Here is a 26,464-nt window from a genome sequence, read left to right as displayed (position 1 = left end):
TGTCTTTCCATCTTTTTTAGTTAGCCATCATAATGTGAAATTGTGTCATGCTATCCTGTTTAGTTAGCCATCATATATGTGAAATTGTGTCATGCTATCCTGTTTGGTTAGACAACATAATATGAATTATTTCATGCCCTCTTTTATTCCCCACTATCCATTGCACATGTCTATCATACAATGTCTATACTTTCAATTACTTTTCTTGTTTATCAGCCATTTGAATTGGAGAGCGTGATGGCAGTATCTAAGGGAGTAACAACACGGTCTTCAGAAAAGATAGTGCTACCAGTTGATGCAGATAGAACCACAGTTTGTAGGAGATATGCCCTAGAGGCAATAATAAATGTTATTGATTATCTCCCTGTTCATAATTATGTTTATGTTCCATGCTATAACTGCTGTGGTTCCCGAGCCCGTATATCCATAAAGGCTCTGGGGAGAACCCATATGCACTTGTGGAATAATAAACGGTAAAATGTATTCCTAGTCGTGCCTCTAAGACTAGCTCAAGTGTTGCATGATGATTATGTTTTCCCAATCATGGGCATGTCTATGCCAAGCAATTTTGAGGGCACAATGTCAGGAAGGACATTTGTGTTGGATCGACCCGAATTGATGTTATGCTATGAGATACATTCGTCACAAGTTAATGGTTTATAACACAGAGATAGTTAATGTTTGCATAATTCCTTAGACCATGAGAGTATCGAGTTTCTTCATGCTTGCTTCATGAACTTTGGGGTTTGTTAAACGTCATCCGTAACTGGATGGCTATTACGGCAGCTTACGGGTTCATGGGAAAGTATGTTAAGTGACTTGATAGCTCGAGATTGGGATTTGCTCCTCCGACGATGGAGAGATATACTCGGGCCCTCTCGGTGTTACCGTGTCCATCATCGTCTGGCCAGACACTTTGTGATTTGATCACGGGGATGCCGGAACATGAAACGAGAAAAGAGAACAAAACCGGTAACGAGGTAACTAGCATAGTGGACAAGTTGTTGATCCACGGGAATGCCAACATGTCTCACCTCGGGTATTTGTAACATATCGCGAAGCAACAGGAATAGCACACGGCAACTGGAGGTTCACTCGAATATTTATTCGTGTGGGTATAGGGGTCAATATGGGTGTCCACGGCTCCGATGTTGATCATTGATCGGAAGGGGTTCCGGGTCATGTCTATACTTCACCGAACCTATAGGGTCACACGCTTAAGGGTCATCTATCTGCTGAATACTAGACAGGGAGTCTGAGAGAAAATCACCGAAAAAGTTTCGGACAGCGGAATCGTACCGCAGAGAGAGGTCATCGGATAAGTTTCGATGAAACCGAAAAAGTTGTTTCGGGGTATGCCATTAAGTCAAAATGGTTTCGGCACATGCCTGATAATTCTTGGAGGGTGCCAGAATCATTCTGGAAACTTTTTGGAATTTTCAGAAATAAAAACCGAAAATGTTTCGGAGCTGCCGGTACCGCTTTGGCTGTTTTCGCAGATGAAATTCACTAATCTGAAATTGTTTCAGAACGAATCCAAAATCATTTTAGTGGGTACTGGAATTATTATAAGACCCACAGAAATATTTTTTGGATTTAGTGGACGCGAAAAATTGTCTTCATGAATAGTGAAAACACATTCTTGTTTGCTTTTCGCAGATGAAAATCACTAAACCGAAATTGTTTCGGAACGCGTTGAAAATTATTTTAGTGGGTACTGGAAATGTTCTGAGCCCACATAAATATTTTCAGTTCGAACGGACGCTGAAAAATGTCGTCATGAATAGTGAAAGTGCTTTTTGCTTGGCTTCTTGGAGAAGCCACCTTGAGGGCCTTTTTGGTATTCCCCCCTTGGCTTCTTGGAGAAGCCACCCTTGGGCTTGGCCTATAAATAGGGGTGGAGGGGGCTGCCTAAAGGATCATCCCTTCTCACATACAAGTGCCATGCATGATCTGGCTTCTCTCTCCCTCCCAGCGAAATAGTTTCGTAGAGCCGAAAGGCTGTCTGGGTTCCGGTGGGAACTAGTTCTGGACGGCGAAGCCCTGCCGGATAGATGACATCGTATGTGTGCAACTCTGTAGAGAGATCGTAGTTTCAGTCTTAGTTCGTGAGTGCCTCCCGAAGGGCTGTCCGTGTGACCGTCCGAGTTTCGAAGGTCCTCCCGAAGGGCTGTCCGAGTGACCGTTCGAGTTTCGAAGGTCCTCCCGAAGGGCTGTCCGCGACACCGTCCGGGGGGCTGTTCGACCGCCTCCCGGAGGGCTGTCTGAGGAGCAGATGATGGTATACATCCTCGCGGTTGGGAGGTTGTAAATCCTAGCTGCGGGAATCTGCACCGCCGATCGTCATCGACTCTACTTCCCGCTGCGCTACGAGTCGGTAACGAAAAAGATCAAACCATGTATGCAGTCTCCATAGTGGTCCTGGGCTGGTGTGTAGGTCGGAAATTTTTTGTTTTCTGCTGCGTTACCCTTCACAGTTGTACTTGCCCAAGGACCAGATCCACCACACATAACCCAGACTCTCGCAGATTGTACCCCTACCCAGTTGGACAGAGAACCAGCTACACCCCTTCTAACCCCAACCCCGGCAGATAGTAACCCAGTTCCAGTTCACACAGCACCGTCTCCACCACAGAGCACCCAAACACGAGCAGTTAGTAAGGGAACTGCAGTGCGCAAAGCACGAGGACCACCACTCCGAATCCCAACTCAACGCTTAAAGGAGAAGAAGATTTGTTCTCAGGTCAGGTTCTGTAGCTATGGTTCATACTCCTTTGCTCTTGCATTACTGTATTTACTCATACCAACTATTTTCAATTTTAAAGGATGGAATTGAAACTCCAATGGCGCAACAGGTATGTTTTAAACCTGTTTCTTTAACTGGTTTGCTATTGTAACCTGCTCTATGTTGATTTCAGTTTCAATTGAATAAACAGTTATGTTCTCATGTCATGCACATTACAAGTGTTGTTATTGCTCTATAGTTACCCACACTTATATTCTGTCTATTCTGCTTTGTCTTGAACAAATATTATTTGAACTGTGTCTCTATCTTGATTTGGCAACAAAAACTAGAATGATATAGACCATAAAGTGACCATGGTACATAGATATATGTTTGTTTCATGCTGTTATCCTGTCCACTTTACTACTGAACTCATTTACCAAAATGAGTTTCATATACAACATGGTAAACATGTGATGTGTCTGCTTGTTTCTCTTTTAGAATGCGGACAAAATATTGGAGAACAGTACCGCGTTATCCAATGGTAAAGGAAGTAATGCAGATAAGGTTCAAGATAGTGAGACATCCCTGTTGGTCTCCAAGAAAGCTGATAAAAACTATCTTGATGACAGTGAGGGAACCCAAAAGTCCTGTCTTAATGTAGTGTTCGAGTTACTGGCCACTACTGCTGGCACAAGCTCTTTGAACTCGCTGCCTGAATCAGTTCGTCTTCTTGAGTCTCAACTTCAAGTTGAAAGACATCGATCAGATGTGCTGCGACAGGAAGCTGAAGGACTGAGGAAGTCCCTGCAGAATTCAGATGCATACTTTCTGGTGCAACAGCAAGCGCTGGAGGATTTAAGCGCCAAACAAGAGAAAGTTAATAAGCTTGCTAAGCATCTTGCCAGCATTATGGATACCCAGGATATTGTTTCTTGAGATCTTCTGAAGTGGTTTTAGTTCTGGATTTGTTTTGCTGCGGCATTTATTTGCGCTGGTCGCCAACTTTGACAACCAGTGTATATGATATGCTGCTTTGTTCCCTATATTTGCACTGGTGGCGAACTTTGATGCCCAGTGGATGTAATATGTGTAATAGCCGTGATAGCCTAGCGTTAGTTGCTTGCTTATTTATTTCCTTGTTGTCTTGTTTATTTGTTTGCTTGTAGTCATTGCAGTTCTTTTTCCGCGGTTAGCTAGTGGCTGCAATAACCTATTTTTTTAAACTAGGCCACAATAACCATGGGCTAATATTTACTATAGTGACACTGGGCCTCCTACTGGCCGTAGAAACAGTGGGCCTTCTACGGGCCGTAGAAACAATGGGCCTTCTACGGGCCGTAGAAACAATGGGCCTTCTGCGGGCCGTATCATCATCGGGCCTTATACGGGCCGTATGATCGATTGGCCAAACATGGGCCAAACAGACAGCATTATGGCCGTAAACGGGCTAGAGTTGGAATCGTCCGTTCATGGGCCGACCATAACGGGCCATCGTTAATAGGCCGTATTTGATGACGCTATGAAAACGGCCCAACGTATTAACGGACCACAAACGGGCCGACTGTAACCACGAGCTGAATTTGGCCCACAAGCAGAAAATGACAGTAACGGGCCGTAAGTAAACGAATGCTGGAAATGAGCCCAAGAATAAATGGGCTCTGAGAAGGCCGAAAGATAACATGGGCTAGAAACGACCCAACGGAATAACGGGCCGTTAATGGGTATAAAGTGATACACTGTTCATTACGGGTCAGTTTCACCACGGGCCGTTAATGGGTGTAAAGTGATACACTGTTCATTACGGGCCAGTTTCACCACGGGCCGTTAATAGGCCAAGAGTTACATAGGGCCTCATATGGGCCGAAAGACGTCATGGGCCATACATGCGCCAGAAGTGAAAACGGGCTGGAATCATATTGGATGGCCCAGATGACGCTACTGGGCCTAATTCGGATAGGGCGTAACAGGCCTTGGGTTAGCGGGCTGTAAATGGGCTATATGCGAACATGCCGTTAACAGGCTTTCCATGGGCCGGCCCACCACCTTTTGACCAAGTCAAACGTGCCGGCCTTTTCACAGGAATGTGCCTCTGTTGGGCCGTGCCACGTGACGACGTATCATAGGCGCCTTCCGTCCAATAAGTGGATGACATCTGTCCCAACGATGAGCCGACACGTGTTTCCTCTAGCCAATGATGATTTTACATGAGGAAAATCCCCATTGGTCGGGGCTGTTAACGGGTTATCGGATCCAAAACCCGACCCGATAGCTTAACGGCGTTCCGTTACGGTGGATGCCACGTGTCGGTCACCCTTGACGAAAGCACTTCTGTGACGCGCGATTTATCGTCATGGAAGTGGACACTTCCGTGATGATAATTTTGGCAATGTCATGGAACACTTCTACGACAGCACAGGTATGACTATCTTGATTTTGTCATAAATTTATCATGGATGTACATGCATGACAGAAAACGCGACCTACTGTGACAAACACGTATAATCACGGAAGTGCATTTTTTTTGTAGTGTGCACATATTTGAACTATCACTGGGGCCATTGTCGGCTCCGGGCTCTCTATGCTCGGGTTCAGCGGTGGTCGAGGTCCTCTGAAGCTCGTGCTCACACTGAGCACGAGCCTCTCCGAGGGCCCGATCGAACTGCTCCTTAGCGTGGATGGCCGAATCTGCTCCAAACGAGGCCGACGCTCGCCTCGTAACACAATGCCACAGTCCGGGGCAACGTTGGCTAAATGCTCAAGAGGGATGCTGGCAAGAACGGAAAACCTAGAACTCGAGAAAGAAAGAACATCGAGAGGATGGGGAAGTACCTGGCTCGGGGTTGCGGGTGGTGGCCCGCAAGGCCACCTTCTCGGGGATTGACAGCTTGCGCCCACCCGTCCCCGACTTGGGCCAAGATGCGCACGCTGGCGGGAAGCGATGGGCGGGGAAGGAGACGGGCGACGAGGAGTGCGGCCATTGGGGCTAACCACGGGGTTTTTTGGCAAAAAATAAAATAAAATGAGGCGGACTTGCCAAGCTCACCAACTAGATTTGCCATTCTTGACTAATATAACTTGCCATAAAAAATACTTTGGCAAAAAAATACTCCCTCCGTCCCATAATATAAGAACGTTTTTCAAACTATGTTAGCTTAAAAAACATTCTTACATTATGGGACAGAGGGAATATTACCGAAAAAGGCTTTCGCCCCGCTTTATATATAAAGCAAAGATCAACAACATCCCAGTATAGACGCACTCCACCCCAACACACACACCCAAGGCGGGATACAAAGGCGCTGAGCGCAGCAACACGACCCCTAGCACTACAAGAGCAACCGGGGGCTCCACGAGTGAACACGCCACCACGAAGAGATGAAGCCGCATACGACAAGCCATGGGCTCCAAGATGGTGCCTTCAGGAAGGTTACGACACCGGAGCGCCGCCACCTCCTGATCCGAGGATCAAAGTTTCCCTAGGAGCCACACGAAGACAATGAGAGCCGTGACTACGCCTTCAGAAAGGGAACGAGCTACGCCATCGCCGGTCTGTCCGAAGACAGAGCAGGTTTTCACCCCGAACAATACTCACCGCCAACAAACGCCGCACCCCGACAACCACGCCGCCCACACGGCCATGGCCACCGGGCAACACCAAGCAACAGGCTCAGCCCAAGAGCACCGCACAACCACCACCAGGGCCGCCCCGGCATCCGAGACCCAGATACCACCTCACCCGACACCCGCCGCTACCCCAACTGAAGAGACGATTGGAACCAGGGCAAGCCTCCATCGATTCGTCCTGCAGCACCGGGCGCGAGACGAGCTAGGTCCTACTGCCGGGCGCGAGATGAGCGCGATCCTGCTGCCGGGTGCAAGATGAGCACGATCCTGCTGCCGGGCGCGAGACGAGCTCAGTCCTGCTGCTGGGCGCGGGACGAGCTCGGCCCTGCTGCCCGAGCGCGAGACTAGTGATGAGCTGCAGCACGAAGAGGGTCATCCTTCAACGAAAATAGCACCCGGACGATGAGGAGATAGATGAAGGGCCACCACAAGCCGTGTATGGACGAGCCGACGCCGGTATAAGCCAGCCGCCGCCGCAGCCGACTTGCCAAGGCACCGTGGAGCCATCCACAGCCAGAGCAGCAGCTGCCCCGCCCCGGCCACGACAGAGGCAGTATTTAATTTGCATGTCTACAAATCTTACTTTTCCTGAACGAACTTTTATCGAAGTGTCGGCGAAGGTTCCGGGTGGAGTCTGGCGCTGCACACTGCCACGCACACCGGTCAACCGTCAAAGAACTGACGAACCAGCTTTAGCGATGGTCTATTCTTAATACCCTCTGCGTCTTAAACTATTACTGTCAAATTCGAACTCTGACAAACCCAAGGCTTCGGATACTTGGAATCCAAGGAAGCAGCGGAGCCATTTAACAGTGTGTGAGCCTCTTCACGGTTCCGCAGGAGAAGAATGCAGGCATGGCTTCCACCTGCAACAACTCCTCATCGTTCAAGGTACACAAATCTCTTGTGACTTGTCAAACTATACGGCCTCTCAGCATTTGCAATGAGTATCCTTCAACCTCGATCTGCTCTAAGCCTCTCGCTTCATGCGATTCCTTGAAGATCATAATCAGGTCGTCGTCGCCGGCGCGCCGCGCGATCCTGTCAGACATGGGATACGAGTTCACGGTCATGGCGGGGTGCCCTCCGCTCACCAAGTTTCCGTATTCTGCTGAGATAGTATAACTTTTTTAACCTGTACATACTTGCTGATGAAGTGGCTATTTGGGCTGTGTGCTGCCAGAGCGCCGACATCGACGAGAAGGCCATCAGGAGGGAGAAGCCGGAGGAGCTGGTCAAAGCCTTGGCCGAGGCCAAGGTACCAACAAGCTGCTACGGCGCAGGACACAATCTTCAGTTTGCTATGAACTTTGACACTTTGTGATACAATCCTAGGGTGCTTCTTGATCGCGCCGTATGTGTGTAGGCCGACGCCATTCAACTGAACCTTCGTAATCGAGACAGCAGAGATCTGCCTACCCTTCTGATCACTTCTGACCAGGTATACATGGACATCAATTAAGATTGGCGCATAAACCGTGACTACTCGAGCTTAATTAATCTGTATTCGTTGGGACTGTCGATGAAGGTTAAGGTGAGCAAAGGGATGATACGGGAGAGGCCGACGAGCACGGAGGAAGCCAGGGAATTCATCAAGGGTAACGAGGCTTTTGAGTTTTGATCACCTTCTTGTGGACGCGCGCGGACAAGATACAATATGCATATGGCTGTAACCAAATGTTTCGTGCCTGCTGTGGTGACAGGGTACTCGGGTGATGTAGCGTTTGCAGTGAATTATATCCTCGTGACCAACCTGAGCACCGGGGGTAGGAAAGGGGGTTGGGATATACCTGAGGTAACTGCATTTCCAACTGAACTTGCTAATACTTCCCTGGAATTTGAGACTGAAACTCACCATGATTTTGGACTTTTTGTCCATCTGCTGATATATTTTCACCACATACCAGACGAGTTCATCAAAAAAGTTGTAAGTTCAATCCCTGACCAACACACCGCACCCTTAACTTATTTTAAACGCAAATAACATCAACCATTGGCCGCTTTAGTATAAGAAAGAAGAGACCTGCTACACGTACGACAACCTTTGTATGATTTTTGTACGACAGCCATCAGCAGCCGTTGATTAAATTCCACATACGAGTGAGATCACGTGGTACATAAATCGTACGCAGTTTTCATCGTATGCAGAGCAATTTCGAAGAAATAACACTATGCAAATAATGTAATGCTATTCAGCCTACGTTCATTGGGAGTGGATGGAAAATCGAACATTTTATTGCAATTTATAGTGTCACGAGGATGACAACTTCAGTTTGCAAGCACAGCAAATCCTGGCAAAAAATAAACTGAAGCAGATTTGTCATGCTTGCCAACTAAACCTACCATCCTCGGCCAACATAAATTGTCATGCAAATCATTCATAATTGCCATGCTTCCCAGCTGACGTTCGCTGGTTAAGAGGGTCCTAAAAGTCAAGCCAAGCGCGAGCGCTTCAATTTACGTCGACGTGGCAGCAATGTGGACAGTTTGTTTTCTCTCAAATCAGTTTTGGCCTTAATTGATCAAATAGACGAGTTTATAACCTAAATCTGATCACTTTCTGAGTTTTTTTTCTCTAAAATATGCAACTTCTTTGGGTTAATGGACTAATGACACATTTCACTCGATACATCCTGCTACGTTCCAGGTGAAGGAAGGAGGCATGACTTGCGTGGCTGGGGGCCTCAGGCTCATGCATCCATCATCTTTGCCGTTCATCAAGGAACTAGTGAGAAAATTCTTCCAAATAGCCCCTACTTCAAAATGTCGAGATGGAACTGCATATCCACTTCACTGTTCTGACTTCATCACTGTTTTGGTTTCTGCGTTTGTTGCGCAGGTCGGTACGATGGATAGCGTTCGAGGACTTCCCAAGAACCTCACCGAGAAGCTCATTCGAGAATCCCTACAAGAAACTGTTGAAATGTAGGATATAAGATGGGTACAGACCAGGAGTCTTGCTCCTTGTTGTATACTAGAACAATAGAACAACCCAATATATTCAAGTAAGAGTCCAGAAGCAATTGCTTGATAAAGGACCAAGACCTCGGTTAGGGTGATTTCCTAACTTTTCTTAAATTGTTTCTCATAGTATATCTAAATCTGATAAAACACATAAAACCCTACTGCTACCTCTTGAGCTTGCGTTGGTTTTTCCCTTGAAGAGAAAAGGTGATACAGCAAAGTAGAGTAAGTATTTCCCTCAGTTTGAGAATCAAGGTATCAATCCAATAGGAGACAACACACAAGTCACCGAATACCTGCACAAACAAACACCAACTTGCACCCAACGCGATAAAGGGGTTGTCAATCCCTTCACGGTTATTTACAAAGTGAGATCTGATAGAGATAGATAACGGTAAAGTAAATATTTTTGGTTTATAGATCGGAAAGTAAAAGATTGCAAAGGAAGTAAATCGGAAACTAAAATTGTAGATCGGAAAGTTATATGATGGAAAATAGACCCGGGGGCCATAGGTTTCACTAGAGGCTTCTCTTAAGATCAAAAATATTACGGTGGGTGAACAAATTACTGCCGGCGCAAAGTTATGACGATATCTAAGGCAATGGTCATGAATATAGGCATCACGTCCGTATCAAGTAGACCGACTCCTGCCTGCATCTACTACTATTACTCCACACATCGACCGACTCCTGCCTGCATCTAGAGTATTAAGTTCATAAGAACAGAGTAATGCTTTAAGTAAGATGACATGATGTAGCGGGATAAACTCAAGCAATATGATGAAAACCCCATCTTGTTATCCTCGATGGCAACAATACAATACGTGTCGGTTCCCCTTGTGTCACTGGGATCAATGTAACGACCCGAACCTGATAAGATTCGATGTCTCTTTGCTTATTGTGCTAGTCCCTGGATTGAATCGCTAACACACACAATACATAGGAATATCAAGTAACAAGTGCATTATTTAATATAACGTATGATCCAGAAGTTATAAAGTTTACAAACTGAGTAGCACATAGCTAACTTTTATTCAATAATAACAGCGGAAATGTAGCATAAACAAACGAAGAGTCCCATCATTGCCCACCGGAGAACATGTTGAGTGAAGACTCGCGATCCTACTATATCTCATTGATCATCTGAAAATCCTGCAACATGATAAGTTGCAGCCACAAAGGGTCAATACATTGAATGTATTGGCAAATCACACAATATGATATAGCAACCTACATCCACAAAGCAATGTATGACAAACAAAACACTCAAGTTAATTTGGAGAAGAAAGTTTTCACCTGCCTCCACTACCTGAACTCACAACCGTCTCTAATTTACTCGCCCAAGATAACCCAAAGATTCTAAGAAAACATGACAAGAACTTCAGAAGTCTCTCAAGCGCGCTCTGTCAGTGGCGCATTCTCTAGGAACCATAGAGCGCTCTGCCAAGGACGCATTCACTTGATTTAAGTTCCGAAAACTATACCTCGCCTCAAGTGCGCTCTGTCAATGGCGCATTCTCTAGGGACAACAGAGCGCTCTGCCAGTGACGCATTCACCTGGTTAATAATCCCGAGCCTACGGCTATAAACACTCACCACTTTCATGGATCACTCGACACATGCCCACATCTATCATAGCAAGTTGATCACACCATAACATAACACAATCAATACCAAAACATAACAACACGGGATACACATATCAAGCGAGACATATATCATAGCATAAAACCACACATGCATCGCAGAATATAGGATGAGCAAAATCAAATGTACAAACTTGCCTTGGACGTGCTGAAGTACTCTAACGATTAATTCCGATCCGCTTCACACTCCGGACAATCTATACGATTAACGAAGGCACTGATAAATAAACCGTACTCACATAACACCACGAATAGAGTAAACAGCAAGGAGTTCAAATAAAAACTTAATTAACAGAACATATAAGTAGGTATATATTATCTAGATGCTAGTAGGAACACAATGCAAAAAGAATCAACTGATTTGAATCAACGGTTTGAAAGATATGGCCTCCGGAAGGTGAAATTCAAATTTGATCAAATTCAAATTCAAACATTTCAAAAATGTGAAATTTTGGTTCTAATAGATGCTCCTGGTCAATAGGAGTACACAGGAAAAAGAATCTACGAATTTGGAGTTACGGATTAAAAGATATACCTAAACGAAAATATGATATGAAATCTGCCAGAAAAACTGTGCCATGGCAGCGTTCTTGGAAGCACTGCCGCGGCTGCTGTGGAGGCTATACGTGTCAACGCGTGAGTGGCCATAGGGTGTTTGCTACAATGGCTAACCGACGGATTACCGATAAGTAACTGAACCGGTTCGTAGGAAAAAAACAAGTATGATCTAATCTGGGCGGTCCATCAAGGATCGGACGGACGAAAATGACTCACCGGAGAAACAGGGCTCGATGGCCGCCGGAGTTGAGGAAGACGGCGCGGCCGGCTCGGACTTCGGGCGTGCGCTCGCTGGAGAGGCCTCCCGAGCTCGGGGAGAAAAGGATGAGGTGAGGAGGAACACGGCGAACTCGAAGATGTCCCCCTGGGCGACTGGGGCTTCTGCTAGCGTCCGCGACGACCGGCTGGAGCGGCGACGTCCGAGTTGTTCGTCGGGGGGAGCTCGAATCACTCGGCTGGGTGGTTCCCTGCGAGAACTAATAGATGAGGGAGGTAGAGGGAAACAATAGGAGCACTACAGGGAGAATAGGAGGTGCTGGGAACCCGCGGTGGCGACGATTTCTGCCGGCGGAAGAGCTTCTGCGGCGGCGGACTACCGCGAGATCTTGGGGGCGCTAAAGGGTACGGGAGAGAGGGATTTTGCCAAAAATTGGCAGAGAAGAACCTGTAGAATATTTATAGTGTGGACGACGTGGCCTAGGGGCAAATACTTGGCCGAATCGAAGAGGATTTGTGTCGGCAGGAAGAACTCGTGAACGAACAGGAGTTCGTCTTGAGGAAAGAGACGACCTGGCGGGCCCCAAGTGTCAGCGTCACAGGAGGGGAAAAAAGTTGCGGGGTGAGCTGCGTCTGGGCTACGGTCTGCGCCGAAATGGGCTGGCCTGCTAGCTGCTGTTGCTTCCGCTTCAGCGCGGCGCGTAGGCGAGGATAGAGGCGGGCTGTGTGCAGACCAAATGCACAGTAAAACTTGCTGGTAAAGAAAACTACAGGAATTATTGGCTAACAAAAAATGCCAATGGAATTTCTAAAATACATAAACACACAGTAAAATACTACTACTAATATATACTACAGTAAATATAATTCCAGCCCCAACGCAATTTTGTAAAACTATTTTATGCAATAAAGAACACACAAAGAGCAGTATAAAACAAATCTAAAAATCATTTGTAGTTCATAAAATTACAGAAATACATCAGGTGAACTCCAAATAATATTTTGATCGTTATGAACTTTTTATAACAGGGGAGAAGTCATGTCATCTCCACTCCAACAGTTTGCCTTAAGTTGCAATAATGATTTGAATATTCAGAAAATTCAAATATGCATAGAAATCAAGATGAAAAAGAATGATCCTATTAACAATCCAGATTGGAAAATTTGGAATGTTACAATCAAGCACCGCAAGATTGAACCTAAAGCTAAGCACTTCTCCTATTGCAAGAAAAACCAATCTAGCTGGCCAAACCAAATCGATAGTTCAAAGAGACTTGCAAAGATATCAAATCATGCATATAAGAATTCAGAGGAGATTCAAATAATATTCATAGATAAGCTGATAATAAATCCACAATTCATCGGATCTCGGCAAACACACCGCAAAAAGGTATTACATCAAATAGATCTCCAAGAACATCGAGGAGAACATGGTATTGAGAATCAAAGAGAGAGAAGAAGCCATCTAACTACTAGCTATGGACCCGTAGGCCTGAGGTAAACTACTCACGCTTCATGGGAGAGCCAATGGCGTTGATGTAGAAGCCCTCCGTGATCGAATCCCCCTCCGGCAGGACGCCGGAAAAGGCCCCTAGATGGGATCTCACGGGTATAGAAGGTTGCGGCGGTGAAAAAGTGTTTTCATGGCTCTCCTCATTGGTTTTGGAATATTTGAGAATATATAGGCGGAAGAAATAGGTCGGTGGAGTCACGAGGGGCCCACAAGGGTGGGGGGCGCGCCCTCCGTCCTTGTGGCCGCCTAGTGGCTTCCCAGACTTGCACTCAAAATCCTCTGGATGTCTTCTGGTCCAAGAAAAATTGTCGCGAAGGTTTCATTCCGTTTGGACTCCGTTTGGTATTCATTTTTTGCGAAACTCTAAAACAAGGAAAAAAACAGAAACTGGCACTAGGCTCTAGCTTAATAGGTTAGTCCCAAAAATAATATAAAATAGCATATTAATGCATATAAAACATCCAAAATAGATAGTATAATAGCATGGAACAATAAAAAATTATAGATACGTTGGAGACGTATCACCTATTGTGGAAGGAAATGAAGAAGTGATACTTGTATACTAAGCATATTGCACAAACTTCCTCTACAAAGCCTTGTAATGAGAATTTCTTGGCAAAACTCGAACAAAAGAATAGTCCAATTATTCCTTTAGGTATGTAAAGTTTCTGCTCCTACGACAATCGACGGTTAAGCTTCTAGGTGCTTACTTATTCAAGTTTGAAACCTAGGAATAAACGGTGTCTTCTTGCCATCCATGATCATCGGACCACAACACAACCACCAAGCTGACTAGCTAAGCGCTTGGGAGATATATGAAAGAAACAGTGTTATATTACTTGGATTCCTGAGCTAATCCAAATTAAGCTCCATCTCCCTTTCCCTGCAAAAACAAAAGGCTCCCTCCAGTATCAAGTTTACACAATGTTTGAGTTTGGACAAGAGTTAGTTTCACTATAAGTATTATTTGATAATCAAAATCATTCTAAAGTTTGAGAGGGTTCTTGACTAAATTTACAACAACAAAAAACATATCTGGATTCACGATGCATGATAACAGTTGTAAATTAGCCCTAGATCTTATACCTTAGTCCAATTAGCTTGACTGTTATAGATATTATACAAGAAGCACCGATAGGTTCCATGGCGCTGGCAGGGGGGCAGCTAGGGCCTTGACCCCCACCCCAACGATATGTATTTGGTCTTAAGTTCATGTGAACAGTAGAAATTTCTCTTGTTCCTTTCGTTGCCCCCTCCCCTCAACATAAGGATTTCAACAATCATGCCTCTAACACTGGATAGGTCGGGATGAGCAAATGAAGATATCGACTTACTATAATAAAGTGAAAACCACCAAACCGTGATGCTGATGATCTAAAAAACAACAAACTGTCAACATACTCTTGATGGATAAGAGCTCATTGTTAATATTTTTTTGGAAAGACTTACATGCGAATGAAGTTTGGCAATCATAAAGGACCTATGAGTTGAAGGGGGGCATGATAGGTCTTAGCACCCCCTCTCCCCCGGGGCCCAACGACCTCTTTTTTGTGAAAGAGGCCTAAGGCCATATATTAAATAAAACCAAGCCTTACAAGAACTTCAGTTCAAGAATAAGAAACTACAGACAAGTCCTTGAAGAAATCATCACTTCCTTTTGCATCCACCGATAGCGCGCTGTCAGCAGAGCTCGTTTTTGACCCTAGGACTCCAACAATCTTGTTGAAACCCATGAGCTTGTACAAATAGTGATCGGGAAGCCATCGATGTAAACCAGAAGACGCCGACAACCATGATCTAGAAAGATCATTGTCCCATAGAAGCTAGCACCGAGGAGGGTCAGACAATAATCTTAACTCCGGTCAAACATATGAGGGGAACACAAACATCACAAGTTCCCTTACGGGGCCATATATAGCTAAGCTTCGTTGGGAGAAGATAGAACTGGCTGAAAGAACATGTCGCAACCTTGTCCCTTCTGCAGCATGTCGCCGCCGTGGGAAAATGTTAATCATGCCAAACTTAATGCCCGAAATTGGCATCATACTCTGACCATCGAAATCCTTCCAAGGAAGTCCATCGGCATGGGGAAAGCCGAGGAATCGTTATTCCCATCGACGTCGATGCCCCAACTTTACTGATGGTGAAGAACTTGAGACCTAGAAGACATGAACCAGACACTCAGATCCAGGGGTCCTCACCCCACCCATCGTCGTGGCGGTCGGCGTGGAGTAGGGGAACCCAGGGTAGCGTCGACTAGTGGAGAGCCGCCTCTTGGTTGCACGTAGGGAGCAAACCTAACAAAACAATTCACCTCTTACAATCTTATGACCCCTCTTTTTGTCTTTGCATTTTTTTGCTTTAGACCTATCTTCAACTCTAATTTTCTTTTAGGAGAATGCTATTTTCCTGCCGACTGGCATTTAGCGACAGGCACGTTCTCGTCTATTTTTTTTCCTACGATCTTTGTTTACATCGCTCCCGCTCCCGCCCACTCCCGATCCACAATTCCCGCACGTCTCACTCGTTCCCACTCGATACAATTCCCGCACGTCTCACTCGTCCCACTCGATCTGTAATTCCCGCTCATTCCCTGCGCAACTCCAAGACGCCTTTTTTGGGTTGTCTTCCTTTTTATTTCGGTAAGGAAATAGGAGGGCTGGGGGAGTCGAACCTGGGATCTAACAGACAAGGTAGTATTAGGAATCTACCGGCAACCACCTAAACAAACTCTATATTGTGATTTGATTCATGTTAGATACTTTTCATACCTTCATGTTGAGGCAGACTCTTCTTACAAACTTTTTACCAAAAAATATACAAAACATACATTTTTATCAAAAATATATTAGAGATGTGAGTTGAGCTCACGATTTAACATAGAAGACTAGACTCTTGTACTCTTTTGTACATAGATGTGAGCTGCGTTCATGGTCTTAACATGATAATTTATTCACCGCAACCTTGATAACTTATGTACAAATATTGTGGAAACCTCGATCAGGTGAAAAACAATTTTTGAAACACACCCTGGCAACTCGTGTGAAAATAGCATGATAATATAAGTACCGTATACACGATAAGTTTGGTCCAGTGGGGGAGTGTTGTTTGACGATAATTTATGTGTAAATAGCATGGTAACTCACGCATAACAAATTTGATCACTTATATACAAACACCGTGATAACTTTTGTACAAACATCATTATAGCGTGCTAGTGGTCCGGCCCATGAAAACGACTTGTTTTTGGCGAGATATAGATCTCATAACTTGATGAACAAATATTATGTTAACTTTGACCCAGAAAAAAGTTGCTTAAATATACTCCGGCATCTTCAGTGGTACGTAATACTCATGGTATTTTTGACCCAACAGAAAATATTGGTTAAATACACAACTTGATGACTTCAATATAAATAGCATGGAAATATGCGCACCATAGACCAGATAACTTAGGCAAAGACAATGTGATAACTTTGACCTGGGATTTTTCTTTCTTAAAATCATATCTTCAATTACTTATGTGTAAAATAATATGGTAATATACGCACCGCTTACCTGATAACTTAGGTCCAAACACCAAGGTAATTTTTATCCGGGGAAAAAATGTTGAAGACACATCCGCGATAACTTCTGTATAAATAACATGGTAATATACGTCAACAAACCTGATAACTTAGGTCCAAACACCACGGTAATTTTTATCCGGGCAAAAAAATGTTGAAGACACATCCGCGATAACTTCTGTATAAATAGCATGGTAATATACGCCAACAAACCTGATAACTTAGGTAGAAACACCCTAATAACTTTAATCCGTGGAAAAAAAAGGTTGTTTAAAATGCAACTCCGGTAACTTTTGAGTGCCCACAACGCTGATAACTTATGTACAAACACCACAGTAACTTTTTACTTGGGCGAAAATATTTGTTGTGCGTGTGTTATCACGATGTTTGTGCGTGAGTTATCAGGTTCGTGCGTATAAATTATCATGTTCTTTACAGCAGGGCGTGAGTTATCAGATCTGTGGTGCATGGATTAGCATGTACAAAAGGAAAGAAAATTTGGTAAATAAAAAGGAAAGAAAGAAAAACAGCTTGTTTTTCTGGTCGCGTATGTAGAAGTACAAATATTTATTGGCATTCTTTGTGATCACAACTTGAAACTGGACCAGATGGATATAAAATTCGATAATGAATCAAGAGGTAGTGAGTTCGAGTCCCGCCTCTCACCACTTTTTACCATATTTTTCTACCACGCCAGAAAATTAAAATGAAGCGGGAGAAGCGGTGGGATGGGATCAAGGACGGGAGAAGTGGATCGCGGGATCGATCGTTCAAAAATGAAGCGGGAGAAGCGGTGGGATGGGATTGAGGACTGGAGAAGTGAATCGCGGGATCGATCGTCCAGATCTGTTGCTAACGTCCAGTCGACTGGAAGTTAGCACAGTCCTTTCTTTTATGTTTTTCTTTGTTGCCCGTTCACTTTATTATTTCTCTACTCTTAATGAAGCAGTTGGTAGTCTCGCTTTCAGGGTTTTTTCGTCTCACCTCTCATGGGTTTTTTGGTACCTCCAGTTATGTTATTATTGTTGAGAGAACTTGCACTAGTGAAAGTATGAACCCTATGCCTTGTTTCAACGCATTGCAATACCATTTGTGCTCACTTTTATTACTTGTTACCTTGCTGTTTTTATATTTTCAGATTACAAAAACTTATATCTACCATCCATATTGCACTTGTATCACCATCTTGCGCCGAACTAGTGCACCTATACAATTTACCATTGTATTGGGTGTGTTGGGGACACAAGAGACTCTTTGTTATTTGGTTGCAGGGTTGTTTGAGAGAGACCATCTTCATCCTATGCCTCCCACGGATTGATAAACTTTAGGTCATCCACTTGAGGGAAATTTGCTACTGTCCTACAAACCTCTGCCCTTGGAGGCCCAACAACGTCTACAAGAAGAAGGTTGTGTAGTAGACATCAGAGACCCCCCTGACGTCGGACCTACGCCAAAATTCCTATAAATACAGAAACCTCCAGAAAATAATCTAGATCGGGAGTTCCGCCGCCGCAAGCCTCGGTAGCCACCAAAAACCAATCGGGACCCTGTTCCGGCACCCTGCCAGAGGGGGGGATCCCTCACCGGTGGCTATCTTCATCATCCCGACGCTCTCCATGACGAGGAGGGAGTAGTTCACCCTCAGGGCTGAGGGTATGTACCAGTAGCTATGTGTTTGATCTCTCTCTCTCTCTCTCTCTCTCTCTCTCGTGTTCTTGATTTGGCACGATCTTGAAGTATCGCGAGCTTTGCTATTATAGTTGGATCTTATGATGTTTCTCCCCCTCTACTCTCTTGTAATGGATTGAGTTTTCCCTTTGAAGTTATCTTATCGGATTGAGTCTTTAAGGATTTGAGAACACTTGATTTATGTCTTGCATGTGCTTATCTGTGGTGACAATGGGATATTCACGTGATCTACTTGATGTATGTTTTGGTGATCAACTTGCGGGTTCAGTGACCTTGTGAACTTATGCATAGGGGTTGGCACACGTTTTCATCTTGACTCTCTGGTAGAAACTTTGGGGCACTCTTTGAAGTACTTTGTGTTGGTTTGAATAGATGAATCTGAGATTGTGTGATGCATATCGTATAATCATACCCACGGATACTTGAGGTGACATTGGAGTATCTAGGTGACATTAGGGTTTTGGTTGATTTGTGTCTGAAGGTGTTATTCTAGTACGAACTCTAGCATAGATCGAACGGAAAGAATAGCTTCGTGTTATTTTACTACGGACTCTTGAATAGATCGATCAGAAAGAATAACTTTGAGGTGGTTTCGTACCCTACAATAATCTCTTCGTTTGTTCTCCGCTATTAGTGACTTTGGAATGACTCTTTGTTGCATGTTGAGGGATAGTTATATGATCCAATTATGTTATTATTGTTGAGAGAACTTGCACTAGTGAAAGTATGAACCCTAGGCCTTGTTTCCTAGCATTGCAATACCGTTTGTGCTCACTTTTATCATTAGTTACCTTGCTGTTTTTATATTTTCAGATTACAAAAACCTATGTCTACCATCCATATTGCGCTTGTATCACCATATCTTCACCGAACTAGTGCACCTATACAATTTACCATTGTATTGGGTGTGTTGGGGACACAAGAGACTCTTTGTTATTTGGTTGCAGGGTTGTTTGAGAGAGACCATCTTCAACCTACGCCTCCCACGGATTGATAAACCTTAGGTCATCCACTTGAGGGAAATTTGCTACTGTCCTACAAACCTATGCACTTGGAGGCCCAACAACGTCTACAAGAAGAAGGTTGTGTAGTAGACATCAAGCAATTTCTGGCGCCATTGCCGGGGAGGTGAGTGCTTGAAGGTATATCTTTAGATCTTGCAATCGAATCTTTTTGTTTCTTGTTTTATCACTAGTTTAGTTTATAAAGAAAACTACAAAAAAATGGAATTGAGGGTGCCTCATATGCTTCATCTTTTTAATATATTTCGTGAAAATGATGGAAAGAAAAATTGTGCTCAAGTGTTAGAAGAAGAATGCATTAAAATGTTTGGCACTAAATATTTGAATGATGAGCATGATTGCAATGTTGTTAGTATGAATTCTTTGAATACCCATGATGCTAATGATATGCAAAGCCACAAGCTTGGGGAAGCTATGTTTGATGAAGATGATAGTTTTAGTCCCCCAAGTTTTGATGAGCAAATTTATTATGATGATAGCATGCCTTCTTTTTATGATGATTATGTTGATGAAAGTGGTTTCGGAGAGGTCATGACTTTATTTAGTGATAAATCCACTATTTCGGAAGAGGTTCCAATTGATTATGAGAACAAAGTTGCTATCTATGATGATTATTGTGATGACAAGTATGCTATAAAGAATAATGATAACAATGAAACTTGTCATCATGATTTTAATTTTCAATTGGATTATGCCTCACATGATAGTTATTTTGTTGAGTTTGCTCCCACTACTATTCACGAGAAGAAATTTTCTTATGTGGAGAGTATTAAAAATTCTATGCTTGTAGATCATGAAAAAATGCTTTATGTGATGGTTATATTGTTGAATTCATTCATGATGCTACTTAAAATTATTATGAGGGAGGAACATATGCTTGTAGGAATTGCAATAATATCAAGTTTCCTCTCTATGTGCTTAAAGTTTTGAAGTTATGCTAGTTTTGCCTTCCTATGCTAGTTGATTATTGTTCCCATAAGTTGTTTGCTCACAAAATCCCTATGAATAGGAAGTGGGTTAGACTTAAATGTGCTAGTCATATTCTTCATGATGCTCTATTTATGTTTCAATTCTTATCTTTTATGAGAGCATTATTGAAATCATCATGCCTAGCTAGAAAGGCATTAAAGAAAAGCGCTTGTTGGGGACAACCCAATATTTACCCTTACTGTTTTTGTGTGTTCACATGATTATGCTACTGTACTAATCATGTTTTATAGCTTTTGTTTCAATAAAGTGCCAAGCAGAACCTTTGGGAAGACTTGGGTGAAAGTTAATGTGATCTTGCTGTAAAATACAGAAACTTTATGCTCACGAAATTAGCTATAATTTTTTTTACAGAAGAGTGATTTTAAGTTGATTCTTTTTTAATAAGATTAATAGACAAATTCCTCACGTCCACCAATTTATTTCGAAATTTTTGGAGTTACAGAAGTATTCGAGAGTTACAGATTACTACAGACAGTTCTGTTTTTGACAGATTCTATTTTCTATGTGTTGTTTGCTTATTTTGATGAATCTATGAGTAGTATCGGAGGGTATGAATCATAGAGAAGTTGTAATACAGTAGATATTACACCAATATGAATTTAGAATGAGTTCACAACAGTACCTAAGTGGTGATTTATTTTCTTATACTAACGGAGCTTACGAGTTTTCTGTTGAGTTTTGTGTTGTGAAGTTTTCAAGTTTTGGGTAAAGATTCGATGGACTATGGAATAAGGAGTGGCAAGAGCCTAAGCTTGGGGATGCCCAAGGCAACCCAAGGTAATATTCAAGGACAACCAAGAGCCTAAGCTTGGGGATGCCCCGGATGGCATCCCCTCTTTCGTCTTCGTTCATCGGTAACTTTGCTTGGAGCTATATTTTTATTCACCACATGATATGTGTTTTGCTTGGAGCATCATTTTATTTTATGTTGTTTTGCTTGCTGTTTGTATAATATACCAAGATCTGAAATTCTTAAATATTAGAGAGTCTTCACATAGTTGCATAATTATTCGACTACTCATTGATCTTCACTTATATCTTTCGGAGTAGTTTGTCGTTTGCTCTAGTGCTTCACTTATATCTTTTAGAGCACGGCGGTGGCTTTATTTAATAGAAATTATTGATCTCTCATGCTTCACTTATATTATTTTGAGAGTCTTTTAGAACAGCATGGTAATTTGCTTTGGTTATGAAACTAGTCCTAATATGATAGGCATCCAAGATGGGTATAACAAAAACGTTCATATAGAGTGCATTGAATACTATGATACTTGATATGAAGATGGTGATATTAGAGTCGTGCTAGTTGAGTAATTGTGAAATTGAGAAATACTTGTGTTGAGGTTTGCAAGTCCCGTAGCATGCACGTATGGTAACCGTTGTGTGACAAATTTGAAGCATGGGGTGTTCTTTGATTGCTTTCCTTATGAGTGGCGGTCGGGGACGAGCGATGGTCTTTTCCTACCAATCTATCCCTCTAGGAGCATGCGCGTAGTGCTTAGTTTTGATGACTTGTAGATTATTTCAATAAGTATGTGAGTTCTTTATGACTAATGTTGAGTCCATGGATTATACGCACTCTTACCTTTCCATCGTTGCTAGCCTCTTCGGTACCGTGCATTGCCCTTTCTCACCTCGAGAGTTGGTGCAAACTTCGCCGGTGCATCCAAACCCCGTGATACTTTACGCTCTATCACACATAAGCCTCCTTATATCTTCCTCAAAACAGCCACCATACCTACCTATTATTGCATTTCCATAGCCATTCCGAGATATATTGCCATGCAACTTTCCACCGTTCCGTTTATTATGACACGCTTCATCATTGTCATATTGCTTTGCATGATCATGTAGTTGACATCGTATTTGTGGCAAAGCCACCTTCATAATTCTTTCATACATGTCACTCTTGATTCATTGCACATCTCAGTACGCCGCCGGAGGCATTCACATAGAGTCATATTTTTGTTCTAAGTATCGAGCTGTAATTCTTGAGTTGTAAGTAAATAAAAGTGTGATGATCATCATTATTAGAGCATTGTCCCAGTGAGGAAAGGATGATGGAGACTATGATTCCCCCACAAGTCGGGATGAGACTCCGGACGAAAAAAAAGAGGCCAAAGAAACCCAAATAAAAAAAAAGAGGCCAAAGAAGCCCAAATAAAAAAATATAAAGAAAATGAGAGAAAAAGAGAGAAGGGACAATGTTACTATCCTTTTTCCACACTTGTGCTTCAAAGTAGCACAATGATCTTGATGATAGAGAGTCTCTTATTTTGTCACTTTCATATACTAGTGGGAATTTTTCATTATAGAACTTGGCTTGTATATTCCAATTATGGGCTTCCTCAAAATGCCCTAGGTCTTCGTGAGAAAGCAAGTTGGATGCACACCCACTTAGTTTCTTTTGTTGAGCTTTCATATATTTATAGATCTAGGGCATCCGTTTCATGGCAATCCCAACTCCTCGCATTGACATCAATTGATGGGCATCTCCATAGCCCGTTGATTAAGCCGCGTCAATGTGAGACTTTCTCCTTTTTTGTCTTCTCACAAATCTCCATCATCATATTCTATTCCACCCATAGTGCTATGTCTATGGCTCGCGCTCATATATTGCGTGAAAGTTGAAAAGGTTTGAAAAGGCTAAGTATGAAACAATTGCTTGGCTTGTCATCGGGGTTGTGCATGATGGGAGCATTTTGTGTGACGAAAATGAAACATGGCCAAACTATATGATTTTGTAGGGATGAGCTTTCTTTGGCTATGTTATTTTGATAAGACATAATTGCTTGGTTAGCATGCTTGAAGTATTAATATTTTTATGTCAATATTAAACTTTTGTCTTGGATCTTTCAGATCTGAACATTCATGCCACAATAAGGAAAATTACATTATAACTTATGTTAGGTAGCATTCCACATCAAAAATTCTGTTTTTATCATTTACCTACTCGAGGACGAGTAGGAATTAAGCTTGGGGATGCTTGATACGTCTCCAACGTATCTATAATTTTTGATTCTTCCATGCTATTATATTATCCTTCTAGGATGTTTTATATGCATTTATATGCTATTTTATATGATTTTTGGGACTAACCTATTAACCTAGAGCCCAGTGCCAGTTTCTGTTTTTTCCTTGTTTTTGAGTATCGTAGAAAAGAAATACCAAACGGAGTCCAATTGACGTGCCAATTTTTGATGATTTTTTATGGACCAAAAGAAGCCCCCGGAGTAAAAGAGTTGGGCCAGAAGAGTCCCGGGCCGTCCACGAGGGTGGGGGCGCGCCCTACTGATAACCCACAAGTACAGGGGATCAATCGTAGCCTCTTTCGATAAGTAAGAGTGTAGAACCCAACGAGGAGCTAAAGGTAGAACAAATATTCCCTCAAGTTCTATCGACCACCGATACAACTCTACGCACGCTTGACGTTCGCTTTACCTAGAACAAGTATGGAACTAGAGTACTTTGTAGGTGTTTTTGGATAGGTTTGCAAGATAATAAAGAGCGAGTAAATAAAAAGCTAGGGGCTGTTTAGATAAAGACACAACTAAATTAGTTTTAGTAGAGAGCTTTTTGCTACGAGAAAGTTATTTGTCCCTAGGCAATCGATAAATAGACCGGTAATCATTATTGCAATTTTATTTGAGGGAGAGGCATAAGCTAACATACTTTCTCTACTTGGATCATATGCACTTATGATTGGAACTCTAGCAAGCATCCGCAACTACTAAAGATTCATTAAGGTAAAGCCCAACCATAGCATTAAAGTATCAAGTCCCCTTTATCCCATACGCAAACAACCTACTTACTCGGGTCTGTGCTTCTCTCACTCACGCCACCCACCATAAGCAAATCATGAACATATTGCAAAACCTACAGCGGGGATCCCTCACGCTTGTGCGACACGGAGAGCACCATAGGACAGCACCAATAATAAAACATGCAACTCAAACCAATCTTGATCATCAAATAGCCCATAGGACAAAACGGATCTACTCAAACATCATAGGATTGCCATACATCATTGGGAAATAATATATAGCGTTGAGCACCATGTTTAAGTAGAGATTACAGCGGGTAAGAGAGAGGTTACACCGCTGCATAGAGGGGGGAAGAGTTGGTGATGATGGCGGTGAAGTTGTTGGTGAAGATTGCGGTGATGATGATGGCCACGACAGCGTTCCGGCGCCACCGGAAGAGAAGGGGAGAGGGGCCCCTTCGTCTTCTTCTTCATTGACCTCCTCCCTAGATGGGAGAAGGGTTTCCCCTCTAGTCCTTGGCCTCCATGGCGTGGGAGGGGCGAGAGCCCCTCCGAGATTGGATCTGTCTCTCTCTGTTTCTGCGTTCTGGGATTCTGCCCTGGCACTGTTTCTTTTATATCTAGAGATCGTAACTCCGATTAGATTGAAACCTTCGCCCAGATCTTTTTCCAAAAATTAGCTTTCTTGCGGCCAAAGTAGAGCATCAACCGCCTTATGAGGGGCCCACGAGGGTGGGGGAGCGCCCACCTGGAGTGGGCGTGGGTCCCACCCTCGTGGCCACCTCAGGCACCGTCTCGCGTTGAGTTTACTTCCCAAAAATCACAAATATTCCAAAATAATTCTCCGTCCGTTTTTATCCCGTTTGGACTCCGCTTGATATGGGGTTTTTGCGAAACATAAAACATGCAACAAACAGGAAATGGCACTGGGCACTGGATCAATATGTTAGTCCCAAAAATAGTATAAAAGTTGCCAAAAGTATATGAAAGTTGAATAATATTGGCATGGAACAATCAAAAATTATAGATACGAAGGAGACGTATCACCTACCCCCCTGGGCGCGTCCCCCTATCTCGTGGATGACTCGGAGACCTCCCTGGCATGAGACCTACCCCAAAAATTCCTATAAATACAGAAACCTCCAGAAAATAACCTAGATCGGGAGTTCCGCCGCCGCAAACCTCTGTAGCCACCAAAAACCAACCGGGACCCTGTTCCGGCATCCTGTTGGAGGGGGGGATCCCTCACCGGTGGCCATCTTCATCATCCCGACGCTCTCCATGATGAGGAGGGAGTAGTTCACCCTCGGGGCTGAGGGTATGTACCAGTAGCTATGTGTTTGATCTCTCTCTCTCTCTCTCTCTCTCTCTCTCTCGTGTTCTTGATTTGGCACGATCTTGAAGTATCGCGAGCTTTGCTATTATAGTTGGATCTTATGATGTTTCTCCCCCTCTACTCTCTTGCAATGGATTGAGTTTTCCCTTTGAAGTTATCTTATCGGATTGAGTCTTTAAGAATTTGAGAACACTTGATTTATGTCTTGCATGTGCTTATCTGTGGTGACAATGGGATATTCACGTGATCTACTTGATGTATGTTTTGGTGATCAACTTGCGGGTTCAGTGACCTTGTGAACTTATGCATAGGGGTTGGCACACGTTTTCATCTTGACTCTCTGGTAGAAACTTTGGGGCACTCTTTGAAGTACTTTGTGTTGGTTTGAATAGATGAATCTGAGATTGTGTGATGCATATCGTATAATCATACCCACGGATACTTGAGGTGACATTGGAGTATCTAGGTGACATTAGGGTTTTGGTTGATTTGTGTCTTAAGGTGTTATTCTAGTACGAACTCTAGGATAGATCGAACGGAAAGAATAGCTTCTTGTTATTTTACTACGGACTCTTGAATAGATCAATCAGAAAGAATAACTTTGAGGTGGTTTCGTACCCTACAATAATCTCTTCGTTTGTTCTCCGCTATTAGTGACTTTGGAGTGACTCTTTGTTGCATGTTGAGGGATAGTTATATGATCCAATTATGTTATTATTGTTGAGAGAACTTGCACTAGTGAAAGTATGAACCCTAGGCCTTGTTTCCTAGCATTGCAATACCATTTGTGCTCACTTTTATCATTAGTTACCTTGCTGTTTTTATATTTTCAGATTACAAAAACCTATG

The 26,464-nt window shown here is 43.2% G+C and overlaps 1 protein-coding gene and 1 long non-coding RNA gene across 2 annotated transcripts; one reads left to right on the top strand and one right to left on the bottom strand.

Annotated features, from left to right (window-relative positions):
- Nucleotides 1-7,164: 7,164 nt before the first annotated feature.
- Nucleotides 7,165-9,372, top strand: LOC109736964 (uncharacterized). Its single transcript, XM_073497327.1, has 7 exons — nt 7,165-7,426; nt 7,536-7,610; nt 7,719-7,793; nt 7,881-7,950; nt 8,056-8,147; nt 9,000-9,080; nt 9,192-9,372. Exons 1-7 carry the CDS (start codon nt 7,208-7,210, stop codon nt 9,279-9,281), a joined length of 702 nt encoding a protein of 233 aa, XP_073353428.1. The 5' UTR covers nt 7,165-7,207; the 3' UTR covers nt 9,282-9,372.
- Nucleotides 9,373-9,559: 187 nt separating this feature from the next.
- On the bottom strand, nt 9,560-12,299 carry LOC120962387 (uncharacterized). Its single transcript, XR_005753152.3, has 3 exons — nt 12,064-12,299; nt 11,737-11,987; nt 9,560-11,159 (listed from the first exon to the last, which is right to left on the bottom strand). It is a non-coding gene; the product is annotated as an uncharacterized lncRNA (long non-coding RNA).
- Between the last annotated feature and the right edge of the window lie 14,165 nt (nt 12,300-26,464).

Source organism: Aegilops tauschii, chromosome 4 (genome assembly GCF_002575655.3).
Source record: "Aegilops tauschii subsp. strangulata cultivar AL8/78 chromosome 4, Aet v6.0, whole genome shotgun sequence".
NCBI lineage: Eukaryota > Viridiplantae > Streptophyta > Magnoliopsida > Poales > Poaceae > Aegilops > Aegilops tauschii.
This window is presented reverse-complemented; position numbering and strand designations above follow the sequence as displayed.

What these genes read in the sequence shown, in the direction of transcription:
- LOC109736964 (XM_073497327.1), top strand. Translation starts at nt 7,208, where the DNA reads ATGGCTTCCACCTGCAACAACTCCTCATCGTTCAAGGTACACAAATCT. An exon ending in TTCTGATCACTTCTGACCAG is followed by an intron (nt 7,794 to 7,880) that starts GTATACATGGAC and finishes CTGTCGATGAAG; the next exon opens with GTTAAGGTGAGCAAAGGGAT. An exon ending in AGCCAGGGAATTCATCAAGG is followed by an intron (nt 7,951 to 8,055) that starts GTAACGAGGCTT and finishes CTGTGGTGACAG; the next exon opens with GGTACTCGGGTGATGTAGCG.